The sequence below is a fragment of the Abramis brama genome, assembly GCF_963993115.1.
Source record: "Abramis brama genome assembly, chromosome: 7".
NCBI classification, from domain to species: domain Eukaryota; kingdom Metazoa; phylum Chordata; class Actinopteri; order Cypriniformes; family Leuciscidae; genus Abramis; species Abramis brama.
The window spans coordinates 13,414,068-13,430,210 of NC_139969.1; the positions used below are offsets into that span (position 1 = coordinate 13,414,068).

General features: G+C 37.6%; 1 protein-coding gene across 1 annotated transcript; it reads right to left on the reverse strand.

Annotated features, from left to right (window-relative positions):
• Positions 1 to 1,001: 1,001 nt before the first annotated feature.
• Positions 1,002 to 14,710, reverse strand: mmp14b (matrix metallopeptidase 14b (membrane-inserted)). Its single transcript, XM_084118854.1, has 10 exons — positions 14,078 to 14,710; positions 7,589 to 7,737; positions 7,015 to 7,137; positions 6,338 to 6,645; positions 5,711 to 5,872; positions 4,565 to 4,731; positions 4,342 to 4,480; positions 4,076 to 4,226; positions 3,879 to 3,994; positions 1,002 to 3,076 (listed from the first exon to the last, which is right to left on the reverse strand). The coding sequence occupies exons 1-10, from the start codon at positions 14,162 to 14,164 to the stop codon at positions 2,619 to 2,621; spliced, it is 1,860 nt and encodes a 619-aa protein (XP_083974980.1). The 5' UTR covers positions 14,165 to 14,710; the 3' UTR covers positions 1,002 to 2,618.
• Positions 14,711 to 16,143: the final 1,433 nt, after the last annotated feature.

Sequence of the window (16,143 nt, forward strand, 5' to 3'; positions counted from 1 at the left end):
GTTGCCAAAACATTATCCATCTCCTGACGCTTATTCCAAACAGCAAATACATTTGGCTGTCTTCACTAAAATGTATATTAACACATTGAATTGAGTGTCATCTCTCACTTACATGTATGATTTTTCCCCAATCAGTATCTGGAAGTGTAATTATTCTCAAAGACGCACACGCTCGCATTACAACAGAGATATGTTTCCTTGTGAACAGTGCCAAAGGGGTTTGCAGAATTATAATCATTCCTGGTTTCGCTTAATCCTTGGACCTAGCCTGCTTTTTCCATCCCATTTATATGGCCAAGTGTTTCCGAGTGCCAGCAAAAGGGAGGAGAAAGAAGTATGGACTGAAATGACATGAAAAAAGGTAGTTCTATGCAAAAGAAATATGCTTATGTGGGGGCATCAAACTGTATGTGTGAAAGAGCAGGATGTTTGTCTTATTCTGTGGTCATAACTTGAGGAGCAGAATGAGATGCGCTAATGCGAGATATGTTTCTTACAGGGAGTTAAAGAGCAGTTCGGAAAATATGGCTAAGGAAGGCAAGAAGTCTTGGAATGGGATGCAGGTTAAGAGGAGCAGCTGGAGATTAGGACACAGAGATGCATTTGCCTTCCCCTCACTGTTGTGCAGGAGAGTGAGTGGGCTAAACAAACATGTTAAAGGGATAGTTCACCCAAAAATAACAATTCTGTCATCATTTACTCACTCTCATGTTGATTCAAACGTGTTTGACTTACTTTTCTCTGCAGAACACTAAAGAAGATATTCTGAAGAATGTTTTGGTGACCATTGACTTCCATTATAAGGGAGAAAAACACTGGGACATTTCTCAAAATCAAAATCTCAAAATTCTCTGTGTTCTACAGAGCAAAGAAAGTCATACAGGTTTTTTTTGGGTGTGTAAGTGATAACATGATTTTTATTTTTGGGTTAGGCATTCAGCTATGACATGTGTTTTAAAACAACATAGAAAGTATAAAAAAAGAAAAATCTGACAGCAAAGAAAACTTACAAAATATTTTATTTTTGACTTAAACATAAAAAAAGGTTTGAAACAAGCACAATTTATTTTTAGATAATTATCATCATCATTTAAATATTATTATCATTATTGTTTTGTTTTTAAATCCAACTTTAAAATTCCAATTTAAAAAAGCACCACAATTATCAATAATTGTAAACACAAGCAGTGAAAATGTTATTTTCATATTTAAAAATTTATTTCATTTCAAAAATACAAACCCACCCATTCACTTTCCCCCAAATTAAGGCCACTTCATAAGACATACATTATTGCCTGTCCAGCAGGACATTTTTAATGACAATTGTTAAAATAAAATAAAAAAAACACATTCTTGACACGGAGAACAATAACAATAGTAATAATCATAATGATACTGACATCATCATTATCAATAATAGTAATTATTTAAAATACAGTACAATATAAAGCCATACTACTGAAGGACACAGACAGACAGCACAGCTTTGCAGGCATTGTTAGTGGGATAAGTATCAATTATCTTTGGAAAGGCACATGACTTTGGATTCTTAACCTGAGTTGGGAGTTACATGGGGTGGGAACAGACCCTGTGTTGGTTTAGTTATAAGAATTACCTTTCATGAGCCAATGCAGATAATGTTTCATGATATCTGGTGCACACTGAATCACTTACACAAGTACTATGGTGGTCCCATGGTTCAGAGATTACCCATGGTACGGTATGATTAGTTTATTCATGCACTGTGGTATTTATATGGTACTACAGAGAATATCATATCATGGCACTAAAGCACTTTTTGACTGACTTTTCTAGTCTTATCCTGGAAGGATTTTTAAAAATTATTATAAATTATAAAATTATCATCACATCAATTTCTGACATTTTACAATATTTAGAGTATAACTTTAAAACTAGATTTACATTTTTCCTAATGATATTTCAAAAGTTTAATAATTTCAAACATTTTATTTCCATCACTGTGAGGACCCTTTTTACCATGGTACCACATCCAAAAACCATGGCTGTACCTGGCAGTGGCACTTTTTTGTAATCATGGTTGCATAGAATGCAAAATGTGATGAGCATCGGCTGCAACCTGAGATAAGTAAAAAGTCTTCTGATTGGGACAAACGCTGTTTTCGACAGTGGGTAAGAATTCACAATGAGTCAGACACACAACAACAATCACAACTTTAAAAGGACATTTACAAAAGGCTAAACAAACAGCGATGAGCTGGCGTCATGTTCTACACCAGAAGGGAAAGAAGAGAAAGACATTGAGAGAAGAGGGGAGAGATGAAGTGAATGTGACACGGGGGGGAAAACAAGTACCATATGCCTTTGTACAGCGTGCAGGAAGAGCTCGGCACAGGTGTGAAAGCAAAATGTTCAAGACCACTAATTACAAAATATAAAAATGCAGAGATTTGTCTGAGTGGCATCATTTCTATAGTAAACAACAAAGGGTCCCTTTTTGACCAAAACCATTTTTTTTTTTGCTTTTCTCAATGCTTTTCTCATTTTGTTTTTGCTTTGCTAGTAAGTCCCCTTCTTCCATATTCTCAATTCTCTCCTCTCCTCCCCTTCCCTTTCTTCCATTATCCCTTCTTAAACGTTTAAACCTTGTCCAGTAGGGAGCGTTGGCAGTAGAGCAAGCGTCTCGGTGTGCCGTACCTGCGGAAGAAGAGAAGTGCTCCGAGCGTAAGGATCACGCAGACCAGCAACATAAGTGGCACCACGACAGCAGCTGCTCCTCCCCCACTGCTGGGTGCATCTTCAACCTCGATTATGATCACCTCCGTCTCCTCCTTTTTGCCCTCTTCCTCAGTCTTGTCTTCTTCATGTGTGCGGTCACGTTCACGCTCCCGTTCCCTTTCACGCTCCCGTTCCCTTTCACGCTCCCGCTCACGTTCACGATCACGGTCACTTCCTCCACCACCGCCACCTGGATTGGAGTCCTCATTAGGACAGCCCATCCAATCTTTAAGTGCAGACTTGGGGTATCCAGGCTCCACTTTTAATAACTGGTTGTTAAACTTCCAGTACTTATTGGCTTTGTAGAAGTAGGTATAACCTGTGAATTTAAGAGAGAAAAGGTCAGGACTATACAATAGTAGTGATCTTTGGCCCAAAGCCTACATCCGGACCTTTTCAATAAAACTACAGTAATTAAGTTGGTTTTTTTCTAGTATTAAACAGGACAGTGGAGAGAGGCATGAAAATATTTGGAAAGAGGAAGGGATGGGAGTCAGGAAATGACAAAGGACACAACTCGTGTCCTGATAAATGTCATAAATACTATATAAATCCAAAAAAGGTATATATATATATATACATATATATACATGCCTATACATATATGCTGATTTGGCGCTCAAGAAGCATTTCTTATTATTGTCAAAGTTTCCACAAAAATATTTAGCTGCACAACTGTTTTAAACCATGTTTTTTTCAGGATTCCTAAATGTATAGAAATAATTAAATAATAATAAAAAAACAGCATTTATTTGAAATAGAAATCTTTTGTAACATTATCTGAGTGTACAGAAAACATCTGATTGGCTGTGATTTTATTATATTATGCAGTGTTTTTGCTTTTTGTATGGACAGACAAATTGCTTAGAACCATTAGAAACGTGCTGTGTATGTTTTGAACATAGTAAGAGGTTCCGAGGGTTTTGTTTTCTTGGGTTAATGCAGAATTCTGTGTGCCTATGTCTGATTGACAGTATACTATACAGAGCTGACAAAGAACAACCATGTCAGAATAAAAAAGCAGATTATAAATCAAATTATAAAAAAAATTGTGAAGTGAAAACTAAAACAGTTCAAGCGCATAGACTGGAGGTCTAAACAGAAGGCAGAAAAGGACTTACTTTGATCTCGACTCATGAAGGCAGCCTTTATGTTGTCTGGAACACCTTGCCATGTACTCACAGGTTTGGGGTAACCTGGATCCACTGACTGCGTGTCTTCATTGTAACGATAATATCTAATTGAAGATAAGAAATGGTTTCAGATCTAAGCTCCCTTTGTGCTCATGCCTTATATTATGGGATATCAAGCTACTAACTTGTTTCCTCTGAAGAAGTAGGTGTTGCCAGTAGGCGTGTAGAGGAGCGCTGCGTCCAGTTTGTCCTTCGGAAGACCATTACCCATTTCTCTCAGAGTCTTCGGGTAACCTGGCTCCAAGTTCGACTCAGTGAACACCCAATGCCTGTCCCCTGCAAGCCAGAGATGACAAAATACATTACTTCTGGAGCAATAAGCAGGCCTGTTAAAGCCTAAGCACAAATCCCCCTTTTTCCCATTGAAATCATGATAGAAGACTACTAGTACCTTTAAAGAAGACAAATTTTCCATCCTCTCTTTCATAGGCAGCATTGATAATTGTAGGCAGACCTCTCCAGAAATGTCCAATTGGCATGGGGTAATTTTCCATAACCCGATTATTACGTATGCGCCAGAACCACTTATCCTAAAACACAGGTACAGGAATTGTGATGAACACACATACTGCATGATCTCCAACCCAATATGTACACAAATATTCTGTTAGTACCTTAAACACAAACATTTCTCCTCTGAAAATGCCAATGGTGTCAAAATGGCCCTCGCAGATGTCAGGACCAAAGCTAGGTCCCCCGGGCCTGTATGGTGTGGGATATGGAGTGTGGTGGGGGGTCTGAGGGGTGACAGGTGGTCGTGGGCGTCCTCCCGTGTTTGGTCCTGCAGAGAGTAAAATTTCAGTTTAGTTAATTAGGTCATAAATTAAACCTAAATATTTAGTAAAATGCTGCTGTTCATCACTATATTTTCCACTGTTTTTTAGATTTCATTAGTTGTATATATTGTATAATGTTCAAATCAATGCTTAATTAGCTTGTTTGCATTTACATTTATTTGTGTAGTTTTTATCCCAAAAGAATAAGCTTTGGATAGCAAAGCAGAATAATTTGCTAATGTTATATATATTTATATACTATTACAGTTTTTATTCATTTTGAAACATTTGTATAATGTTTTGTAATTTTGTTAGTGATGTAGTACTCGAGTCCGGTCTCGAGACCGATTTCTGCTTTCTCGGACTCGTCTCGGACTTGTTCCTTCAAAGACTCGGTCTTGACTCGGTCTCGGCATAGGCGGTCTCGTCCCCATCACTAGTCCACTAGAATACATACCACTAGAAAATGTTAATTTGCTCTGCATGTCCTAACTATGATTAAAAAAGTCAGGGTGGGCTTAACATGTTGATGACAGAGCAGCACTGTTGAAGCAGTTTAGAAAAATAGGCAGATGATGATGCATGTGGTAGGGATTTTTTTAATGATAGTAAAAGCATAGTCCATATTAAGACGTTAAGACTGCTCCTCTAAACAATTCCCAATCTAGCTTAGTCTGTAGGCCTAACTGTTGATTATTAACTGGGGTGATATTAAATCATGAATATGAAAACTGACATGTTTTTATGGTCTTGGTCTCGACTCCTAAAGACTCGGTCACGACTCGGTCTCGACCCTTCAAAGACTCGGTCTTGACTCGGACTCGGCATAGGCGGTCTCGTCCCCATCACTAAATTTTGTTATGTGCAATGTCATTTTTGTTAGTGTATTATAATTTATTTTTGATTGTTTTAAATATTACAATTTAGGTTGGGTTTATTTTTATTTCAGTTGTAGTTTTAGTGTGATGATATTGACTGTTATACCATAAAGCTGCTGAATCCCTTTACGGTCATCTTCAGGAAGCTCAAAGTTATCCGTGTCCATCCACTGGTAGAAGGGAGCCATGATGGCAGATGGGTCATTTGAATGTTCCATTCCCAGGGCGTGACCCAGTTCATGAACAGCCACCAGGAACACATCATTACCTGAATGAAAGTAAAAGATAACCATGTCAGCACAGGATAGATTTGGCTAACCTTAAGTAGCATTCTGTATAATTGTGTAGTGCACATTAAAAACAACAATTTTAAGACGCAAAGAATAGATAGCACAGAATGACTGCTGGGAATTGTTATTCTTTTTCTTTCAAAGCTTGTTTTTAGGCATTCAGTCCACAGTAGGGAAACATCAAAGAATGAATAAAGCTTTTCAGAAAGAGACGTTCCAAACATTCTCATTAAAAGGTAAGGCTGATTCAACTCAATTAAATATAAGTGCGCACAAACACAACACTTGCTTGGACTTGCCTTACACTTTCATACACAATTATTCAAACCAAGTAGGTTGAACTAATTTATGCATGTCTAAACAAGAACCACCATCCATACTGACACAAGTGAAGAACCCTAGGTCTAGAGTATTCCCTAACTTCTGGTGGTGCTGCTGCTTACCCAACAGGTCACGATTGCCAATTGTCCAAGGTTCTGCTGCATCGAAGTGTGTGTCCCCTCCTATGCCATTGCCTGGGAAGTAAGCATGAGCCAAGAAGCCTCCTTCACCGTCAAACGGACTGGCATCTCCATGAAAGCCATCGGCAAAGAAGAGCATGATGTCGGCAAAGTCTTCAACCTTGTCTCTAATGTCACTGTAAGGGATCTCTCGGAATCGCAAAGGGGTAATGCTTTCCCACACTTTAAAGGCTTTTCTGATGGCCTCAAATGTCTCGTATTCACCAACTTTTGGTGTGTAGTTCTGTATGCTGAGAAAGAGATAAGAAAGAAGGATTGGAGAGGCAATTAGAGAAAAGTAGGCCATAGGAAAAAGAGGAATATAGAAAGGAGAGGGGGAGAGAAAGTGATTTACATTACAGACAAGTCACACAGGAATTTTGGCCCTGGCTGTAGTGGAGCAGAATCGTATAGTAAGGCCAAAGATGACTTTTCCATAAGTGTGGTGTGTGTATTTACTAAAGCATAGCCACAACCATATCTAAACGTTTATGACAGCAAACCTCAATTAATTGGTAATGGTTTGGACGAGAGTTTTGCGCCTAAATTGACTTAAATGCAGTTTAAAATGCAGTACTTCTTTATTGATCCAGCAGAATAGAGTTAAGGTTGTCTCTTACCAGAATGTGAGCTCATTTTTATCCCATTTCAGTCCCTGGATTGCGTAGCGCTTCTTTCTCAGGTTGCTTTTCAGTTCGGCTCCGAACTTGTCTGGGACGCCACAGCGGGGCCTCTTCATTGCCCTGGCGATCACAGTCCAATACATTAGATCATCCACCGCACAACAGATTTAATTTCAGTGATTTTGGACAGGATGGCCGTTAATTTCTGTCCTCATATATTCTACATCTTCCGTGCCTCATTGCACACCAGTGGAGGATTGCTGACACAATGCTCTAGTTTTCCATTCTCTCCTTCCATGACTAACAAGCACATAACTGATGGGCCAAAATAATTCCACAGAGATATCTATAAGCTCTTGAATCTCCTGAACTAGCCACAGGTGTTCAGAAAATGCGACACGGATCCAGTGAAGGAAATAGTTTATCATCTAGAGCCATTTTTTTTTCAGGAACATATATATATATATATAATTTTTTCATTTATTTTTTAAGAAATAAGGACCCATGGCAGCATTAATTACACTACAATATACTCTTGCTGTCTCCTCAACCATGTGGGAAGCTGACTTACTCTAGAGTAGTGGGATCCATGCTGCCAGTGATTTTCAGGCCATAGAATCTCTGCATGGCAGCAATGGCAGAGGAGACGGAGTGAGGAGAGCGGGCCGTATGCGTGCGGAGATCACCAGGTGGCAAATAACCATATTGCTGTAGCCATGCCTAGAATGGGACAAACATATTCATTACTGAGCAATATTTCACAACTATATGAATAGATTTTAGAGTGATGTTGAGGACATACTGTGATGCAGATCTGTTGTATGACTGCATCATTAAACTCAGTTGCTAAAGTGTTCTGTTTCACCTGGTTAGTTTTTTTTAGGTATCTGTATAAATTATTTTCTTGATCCTTATTTTGTCTTGTTTTCCAGTAAATTAAAAAAATAGTTACATTTGAGGAAATTTTTATTTTGTTAATGAACACTACCATTCAAAAGTTAGTTTTGGGGGTCAGTAAGTGTTAAAAAGTGATGGTAAAGACTCTTAAGTTGTTACAAAAAATTGCTGTTTCCAACAAATTCTGTTCTTTTGAAAGACCTGTTTCCACCTGGTATTAAGATGTGTTTTGATAGATCAGAACACAAGTGGATGAGGCAGACACACCTGTTTACACCTGCTATATTAATCCATCTTTTGACCGCTTTCAGTCACTTCTGTCCTGATTTCTTTGAGGGGCGAGTCTATTGGCGGGTAAAAGTATGTTGTTGATTTTTCAGATCTTTCGATCTAATCGACAAAATAAGTTTGCGCAATTTACATATGAACGTGCCTGGAGACGACGGGAAAAAAAACGGAAAGCATCAGCTTTAGTTTCTGCTCTGATAGCCACAAAACCACAGCGAACGTGGTGAGTGTGTGTTAAAAATCAGGAATGGTTAGAGAACATTGTCCTTGGTACGTTTTTTGACTACCTCTGGAAGCTCAAAACGTTTTACACCCCGTTTACACCTGTATTTAGCATCGTCCACTTGTGATCCTATCGACCAAAATGCATCTTAATACCAAATGGAAACAGAAAATGATGTTGAAAATGATGAATGTTTCTTGAGCTCCAAATCAGCACATCAGAAGGATCATGTGACACTAAAGACTGGAGTAATAATTTCAAATTCAGCTTTGCCATTATATATATATATTATATATTAAATAGAAAACCATTCTTTGAAAACCAAGTTGTAATAAAAATTTGGATCAAATAAATTCAGTCTTGGTGTGCATAAAGAAAACCATGGTCTTCATTCAAAAACCATTTAAAAAAGTCTTACCGACCCCAAACTTTTGAACAGTAGTGTGTATCTTGATTTTAGTTATCTTGCCCCATTCCAAAAAACTTTGCTAGATTTGTTGTAAAACAAGAAAAAAGCTATTTGTAATAGCTTAAGCTAAATTCAAGATATATTATTGTATGCAATTTTGATTCTCAATTAAATGCTAACTTGTTTTAAGGACGTTTAACTTTTTTTACTGGACAACCAGACAAAATACTGATTAAGAAAATGATTTTTTGCATAGAGAAGATATGGTAAACTGCATATAGCTTAGCAGTTGATATTACTATGCATTGAATAAATAGCTTTGGTGAGTGTGAACTGGAAATTGAGTTGACAGAACAAAAACTTGGAGATGGTAGGAGATGGTCACAAACTCAAGGGATTGTGCAAGGTTCCTTACCACAATTCATGAAACAAAAGTACAGTAACAGGGCCATTCAATAACAGGGCCATTAAATAATAGGGCTATTCAAAATTCACTTCTAATATACTTCTAAACAAATCTATATATCAAGTGTGTGTCTAGACTGATTTATGACCTTGCTTTCCTTTGAGACAAAAGAAGCTGCATTATCTCTGTCTTGAAACTGAGTCAGTGATGGCACAAATGCATTTCAGTTTGTAGCAATATAGGATGATAGATGATATAACGAAAGGTGAAATGTTATCTGTCTGTGACTCCCTCAGGGAGACAAGATACTGTCTCCAGTTAAACCAAACTGTCAGTAAGTAATTTCCCTGGGAATTTCTGGTTAATACCATTGAAACCTCAGAGACAGAGCCCTTATCCCGTAATCCCCCTGTCCCTAACTCCTCCACCACTCTCTCTCTCTCTCTCTCTCTCTCTCTCTCTCTCTCACACACACACACACACACACACACACACACAACTGCAGGAATGAAAGGCAACAATGTAGACACACCCTGTGGGGCTTTCACTACACCCTAGTTTCAGCTGTAGCTCATATAGAGAAAAACATGTGGATCATATGATTTGGCTGTCGTAGCTTGTGCGGTCTTTGTGAGTAAAGTGTCAACAGAAAGAGGTTCCTCAGCATGATCAGCATGTTTTATGTCTATCATGATGCTCTCTGGCTGAATGTGTTTTTGAGTGTGTGTTTTGGCAGCAGATGTGATTACGTCCACAGTCAGATGCTTCAGAGAATGTATTCCAAGTTGATGTAATCCTGGAAATTTAGTTTTTTGTAAGAACTTCCTGTTTTCTTGTACTCTTTATTCCTTTATTTTCCTCTATTTTTATTCATCTATTTGCATCCTTTTTTTGTCTCTGTATCTTTTCTCGTCTGGTTTTTCCTAACTTCCTCATAATGCTTCTCCATTCCTATCATCAGTCAGTGAATAGTGCAGTTTGTCTGGCTCTCTGTGACTCGCTCTTAGTCCTCCACAACACAAACAAAGCTTCAGTGTGTTATATCCATATGAGGCAAGGAAGGCTGTTTATGGGATATGGATTGGTGGGGGATGGCTGAGATTGTGATAGATGCAAGTAGCGTGTAGTGAACTGAAACTGGACAAACATCATGTGTGATGTATTTGCTGTTGCACAACATTTCTTGCATCTCCAAGTTCGAAATTGGAGCTCAAACCCATCCCGGCAGAGAATATTTCTGTTTTCAAATACTTGCTGTCTTCCTCATAGAGGAAGTCATTTCCACGAGAAAAAAAAAAAAAAGTCTTTAAATTTTCACAGGAAAGTTAACTCATTCTTCCCTACAGTTATAAATACAATTTGGACATAATATTCACATGAATTACTGGCTATGCCATCCTTGACTTCTGTGGTATGCTAAAGTGGTGGTACCAGCTTCACAAGATGACCGGTCTATGATTATGTCATTATACTAAGAATCAAGACTACTACTGGGGAAAACTATTTGCAAAGATCTGTGTTGGGTTTGTACCTATGAGTATCCAAAATAGCAAATGTTTTATCATTTGAAATAGCTGACATCCCTTGTTTTTCATTTAAACTTGGAATTCTATTCCGTTATTCAGTGGTTCTATGAGGTGATCTTGTCATAGCCATCCAGAATATTTTCATTGACTAATTTTATATTTTATTATAAAGAGAAAAAAAATACCACCCCGCACACACCTGGGTGGTTTCAAGAGGGTGTAATAAATCACTTCCAATGCAATGGAAAATACAGAAACAGTCCTGCTTGTAGTCATAGCTTGCAAATTGTATTAAATCATTTCAGTCAACATTCATTTTTGCCTGACATGCCAGAAAATACCTGAACCTTTTTTCAAAACGTTTTACGGGGTACGACAGCATGCAATACCTATAAAAGGAGCAGTAGGCACCATTTTGTGTTTGCACGCAGATGCATAATAAAATCAGAAAGACTTGAGAGAAAGACATGCAATTTCAAGGGAAAATGAGTCACAACTTCCATTTACTCTGGGCCAATGGAATAACACAGAATCTGGGTGAGCATGTGGTGAATCCAAATCCAATGAAGCCAAATCATAAAAATGTAGTTCAGCTGCTCAGGTTACACCATAGAGCCTCAACAGCTGGCTAAATGTGTCAACACGTCATTGGAGTTTACACTACCACGAGTTTACCAGTGAAGTTTACTTATCACGAAAAAATATGCAAACTATGCAAATTCATGCACTGTGATGCACCTAAATCCCTTGGAATAAATTATATTCTTCAGTGGTATTTTATTATTTTATTATTTTATTTTTTATGAATGGATGCTCTGTTGAAAAAAATCTGAAGATATACCAGTTATAATTATATAATAACAGCCAATGTATTTTATAGATCACATTTTTTACACCTGGGGCACTTGGCTGTTTGATGACAAGAAAAATTATATTTTTAAATGGAAAGTGCATAATAGGAACATTAGGGAATCTTGGATATATAGGAAAGGCAGTTGGGAATTATCTTTTCAAGACTCTTTCTTACTGCAATAGTCTGTGGGTTGTTTGGCCTGAAGCGACAGGAACTGGACAATTTGTAGTCCAATTCAGCCTTTCATTTCTCTGTTATTCTATCATTTCTGAAATGACATCACTTCTCAGCCCACAATAACTTCTATTCTTTATGCAGACTTGCATCATTCGCACCCCACCACATTTCCTGCCTGAAAAGATCAATCCCATTTTATCCCCATCTCTTTGTGTCTCTTTTCTGTAACATGCCACCCCCTTCCACATCCCACGTCCTTCCTTACACTTTGACACTACATCTCTAACTGTTGGCATCATCTCACATCTGTTCTAAAGCCATGTGGTCAAGACCGTACGGAAAGTCCCCAGGCCATTTCCTCTGGTTTTGTCCTATAAAGGATGTGACTAGCCATATGTGGCCAAATACACATCCAAATAAAGTACTATGATGCAAAACTCCCTGGAAGTTCTTCATAAATGTAGTAGCACTCATCAGATGACTTATCCATGACCTGTCCATTGCTGTCAATGACGAGAAGTGCATCACAAAAATAACATGTCATGGTTAGTATGGGAGTATAGAACCATAGTCTGACTTTCACAACAAAGGGAGGTGGATATAGACAGACACTAATATTGTTTAAAACCACAGATGTGCATGAGTGTATAGCATAAGGATATCCTTGAGGAATTAGGAAAACTTCCTGCAGGATTGTGATGACTTCCTGTAAGCCAAAGTGAAGAAAGAGAGGAAGAAAAGAGTCCATATGGAGTTTACTTCCCTGCCTAAACCCCTCCTCTCATTTTTGGCCATAACCAAGGACAGATGTCATCCGTACCAGAAAAAACCTTTCCCCCCAAACTCATCCTCAGCATATCCTTCCACCCTCTGACCACAACATTACAGTCAGGACTTTTCTTCCTGTTTTCTTGTGGTAATTGGTCGTTCTTTTTTGCGTCCTCAGCATCTTTCAATCTCTGTGGTCTCTAACTTGACCTTAATTCAGAATCCTCCACTCCTCTGCAATTTTCTAAGTGTTTACTTTGATCACTGAGCAGCCAGAGAGATCAGACATATTAAATCTAAACATCTGTGACTGAATAATGCTACTGACTTTAAGCTAATAAAATCTTTCCCATATAAAGATTTAATTTCAGAACCTCACAATGTTAATAACACAACATAATAACTTTTAAAGGAAATTAGTGTGTTATAAAGGGGTCTATAAATGAAACCTGTCACATATGTTATGAAGCCTATTTTAGGACTATTGAGTTGTTTTGCATAATGACATTATTTTCATGACACTTGAGCATGTTCCCTCTCAAATGTCTTAATGTGTATTTTTAAAGGATGATTTTCAAAATTACTGTAATGAAATATTTTTATTATTATTAATTTAATCAGCAGAATACATTAAAGAAGAGGGGTGAAATAAGACCTAGGCATAATGCATACATATACACACGCACATGAATATATACAAATCTTTTATGAGAATGAGATTTTTTGTGCTTCTGAAAAGAAAACTGGAGATAAAAATGTTTAATGCCACAATGCAAAAATGTTTCATTTTCTTTATGCCTTTCTTTATGTATTTCCTGATTTTGTGGTGAAATATGACCCCCATATGTTCTTGACAGTTATTGTCTGATTCACACGATCAAGACTTTAAATCAAGGGCCCTTAAAGGAATAGTTCACTTTTTAAAAAAATTAAGAAGATATTTTGAAGAATATTTATATTTTGAAACGTTGATATGTTGATGGACCCCCATTGACTTCCATGGTATTTTTTTTCCAATTAAAGTCAATGGGGTCCATCAACTGTCTGACTACCGACATTCTTCAAAATATCTTCTTTTTAGAAGAAAAAAATTCATAAAAGTTAGAAACAACTTGAGGGTGAGTAAATGATGACAGAATTTTCATTTTTAAGTGAACTATTCCTTTAATTCTCAGTCTCCCAAAGTCTGTACAGCATGAGTCTTATATCATACAATCTGTTTTTATGCCTACTTCAATGAAGGTCACACATGTGCATGCATGTATTATAGTAGGCTAGTGTTGTACAGTAATTGGCAATGAAAGTTTTATCCACTTTAGAGGTATGTTTGCTTAAAAAGTGTTGCCTTTTGACTTTTATTAGACTATTTTATGGATTTAAGCATGCTGCTGTACAGCTACAGTGTGCATTGGTGATCTCCAGACACAAACACTTGCCACCGCAGAATAGATCTGGGTGTGTTATCAGTGATAAATATCTGTATTAAGTCTCGACAATAATGCAGGATACTCACCTCAGGTTTCGTGTCTTGTTTTGAGGACGATCTGTGCGCGCACACAAATATTAGGAGCAACAGCTCCGTTAACCCGCTCCAAATCATTCTTCAGTCGATGAGTCCTTTGTTGAAAAAAGTTTATTACTGTTAATAAAGTGTGGCTGCTCTTTGTAACTGTCAAAACATAACCACGCTTTAGAAAAAAAAACAAAAAAAACGCGGCCACCACTTTTGTGGTACGAAATTTCTCCAGGAGAAGGGAGAATACTGAAGGTTATCAAAATGTAAACAATTACTGCTATAGATTACTATTGCACCGCATTGACTGGAACTCTAAGTCCTAAAATCATATTGTTTTATGCACTACGCGCTGAAATATTGCATAGAGAGAACGCAGTGTAAATATAGAGAGTGATCCTTGGTAAATATCTCTTGTCTCATTTCTCTTTCATTGCGTTGTTAGATCAAATCTTCGGTTTCATATGCACAGCATCCCCTTTCTCGGGGCTGTAGACGTGGTCGCTCGATAGGTGTTGCCAAAAGCTGATCCTGAAAAGCCAAAGCCCTGCCTCCTCAACATTAGCCCATCCCGCTCGAACTTAATGGCCTTGCTGACTATCTCCAACCGCTTTGGTTGGCTCGACCTTGTGGACAAAGAATAGGCTACTTCATCTTTTTATCCCTAACTAGCCTATTGTTTAGCTTTTGCCATTTTAATTCATGGTTTTGCTCGACATTCGTTTGGTGTTTTGTGGTACTTGAATGACTGGTCAAAACATTTTGTCAAGCAAACTGCATGACAAAATGATTAATTTCACATGATTGAATGGAAAAATATGTGCATAATGCCAGGGCATTTCTTTAATCTAATTTATCTTTTTATGTTATTGTTTGTGTTGACAGTCATAAGTATGAGTGTGCATGGAAGTCATTGGAAAGTCCCTACCATTATAGAAAAACAAATAGGTCAATGTTTATTTCTTTTGACTCAGGAATATTATAATTATTATAATAACCTATATCTAAATTTTTAGATTTTAATTAGGTTAGCAATGGTGTATCTTATCCAGACTCTTTAACTTGTGACAAATTCCCACAGTCCATTATTTTATGATTTAACAGCCTTTCAGTTGCCAATGGATGCACAGTATATCCCTTTTTTTTGTGTGTGTTTTTTTTTTTTGTAACCTACCGATGTTGTCTTCAGTCGTGAGCTAAGGTTTAACACTGCCACCCACTGGTGGGATTCTGACATTACATGTTGCGTATATTGATAATGAGAAAAATATAAATACTGTATCAAGTGTCTAATCAGGAGCCTATCTTTTACTTTTAGAAGAGCTTCAATCCTTATTGCTGGGCCGCCCTGATTGATTTGTGGAAAGATAGAGGTGAAAATGTACTTTTATAAAAAGGTTAAATTGTCAAGGTATGTTGACTTCAGAAGACATGATGTGCGTTTTGAACTCATCCTGGTTTTTCTGAAATTTTAAGTTCTTTTTTTTTTTACGAATATGTATGTGCCATTATCAGTGTATCATTATCATCTATCTTGTGTTCCACACATCCATACATGTTGAAACCACCCTTGACCTTCTCTTATAGTAGGCTACATCCATTCAGTAGGTAACAAAGTAAAAGATTATTTATTAAGCCATATAAGTTTTTCTATTCCTCAAGTCCAAGTTTTTGTGCTTAGTATGCCATATTTTGCGACTCAGAGCGTTGGCCTTGGAGACAGGCTTTTTTTTTTAAATGCCACTACAGCCATAAAGTCCAGCTTTGGATTTACGAATAGTGAGCTTATACACATTACCCACTTTGCATTTGTAACTGTAATTCTGTAGCCTTTTTATACAGTTTTAGTACTCACTATTAAAACCCATACATCACAGCAGAATACACATACCCCTGCAAACAAACATGTAGACTATACACTTTTCCCCCCCGTCCTCCTTATGTGCCTCTGCATGGTTGTCATGGTGCAAGAGATTAGAGGCCAGTGCTCAGACAGATTGTCAACGCTTCCTCCAGTTTCTCCCTCACTGCGCTTGATGTGGCACACACAGAAGCAGTGCAGAGGA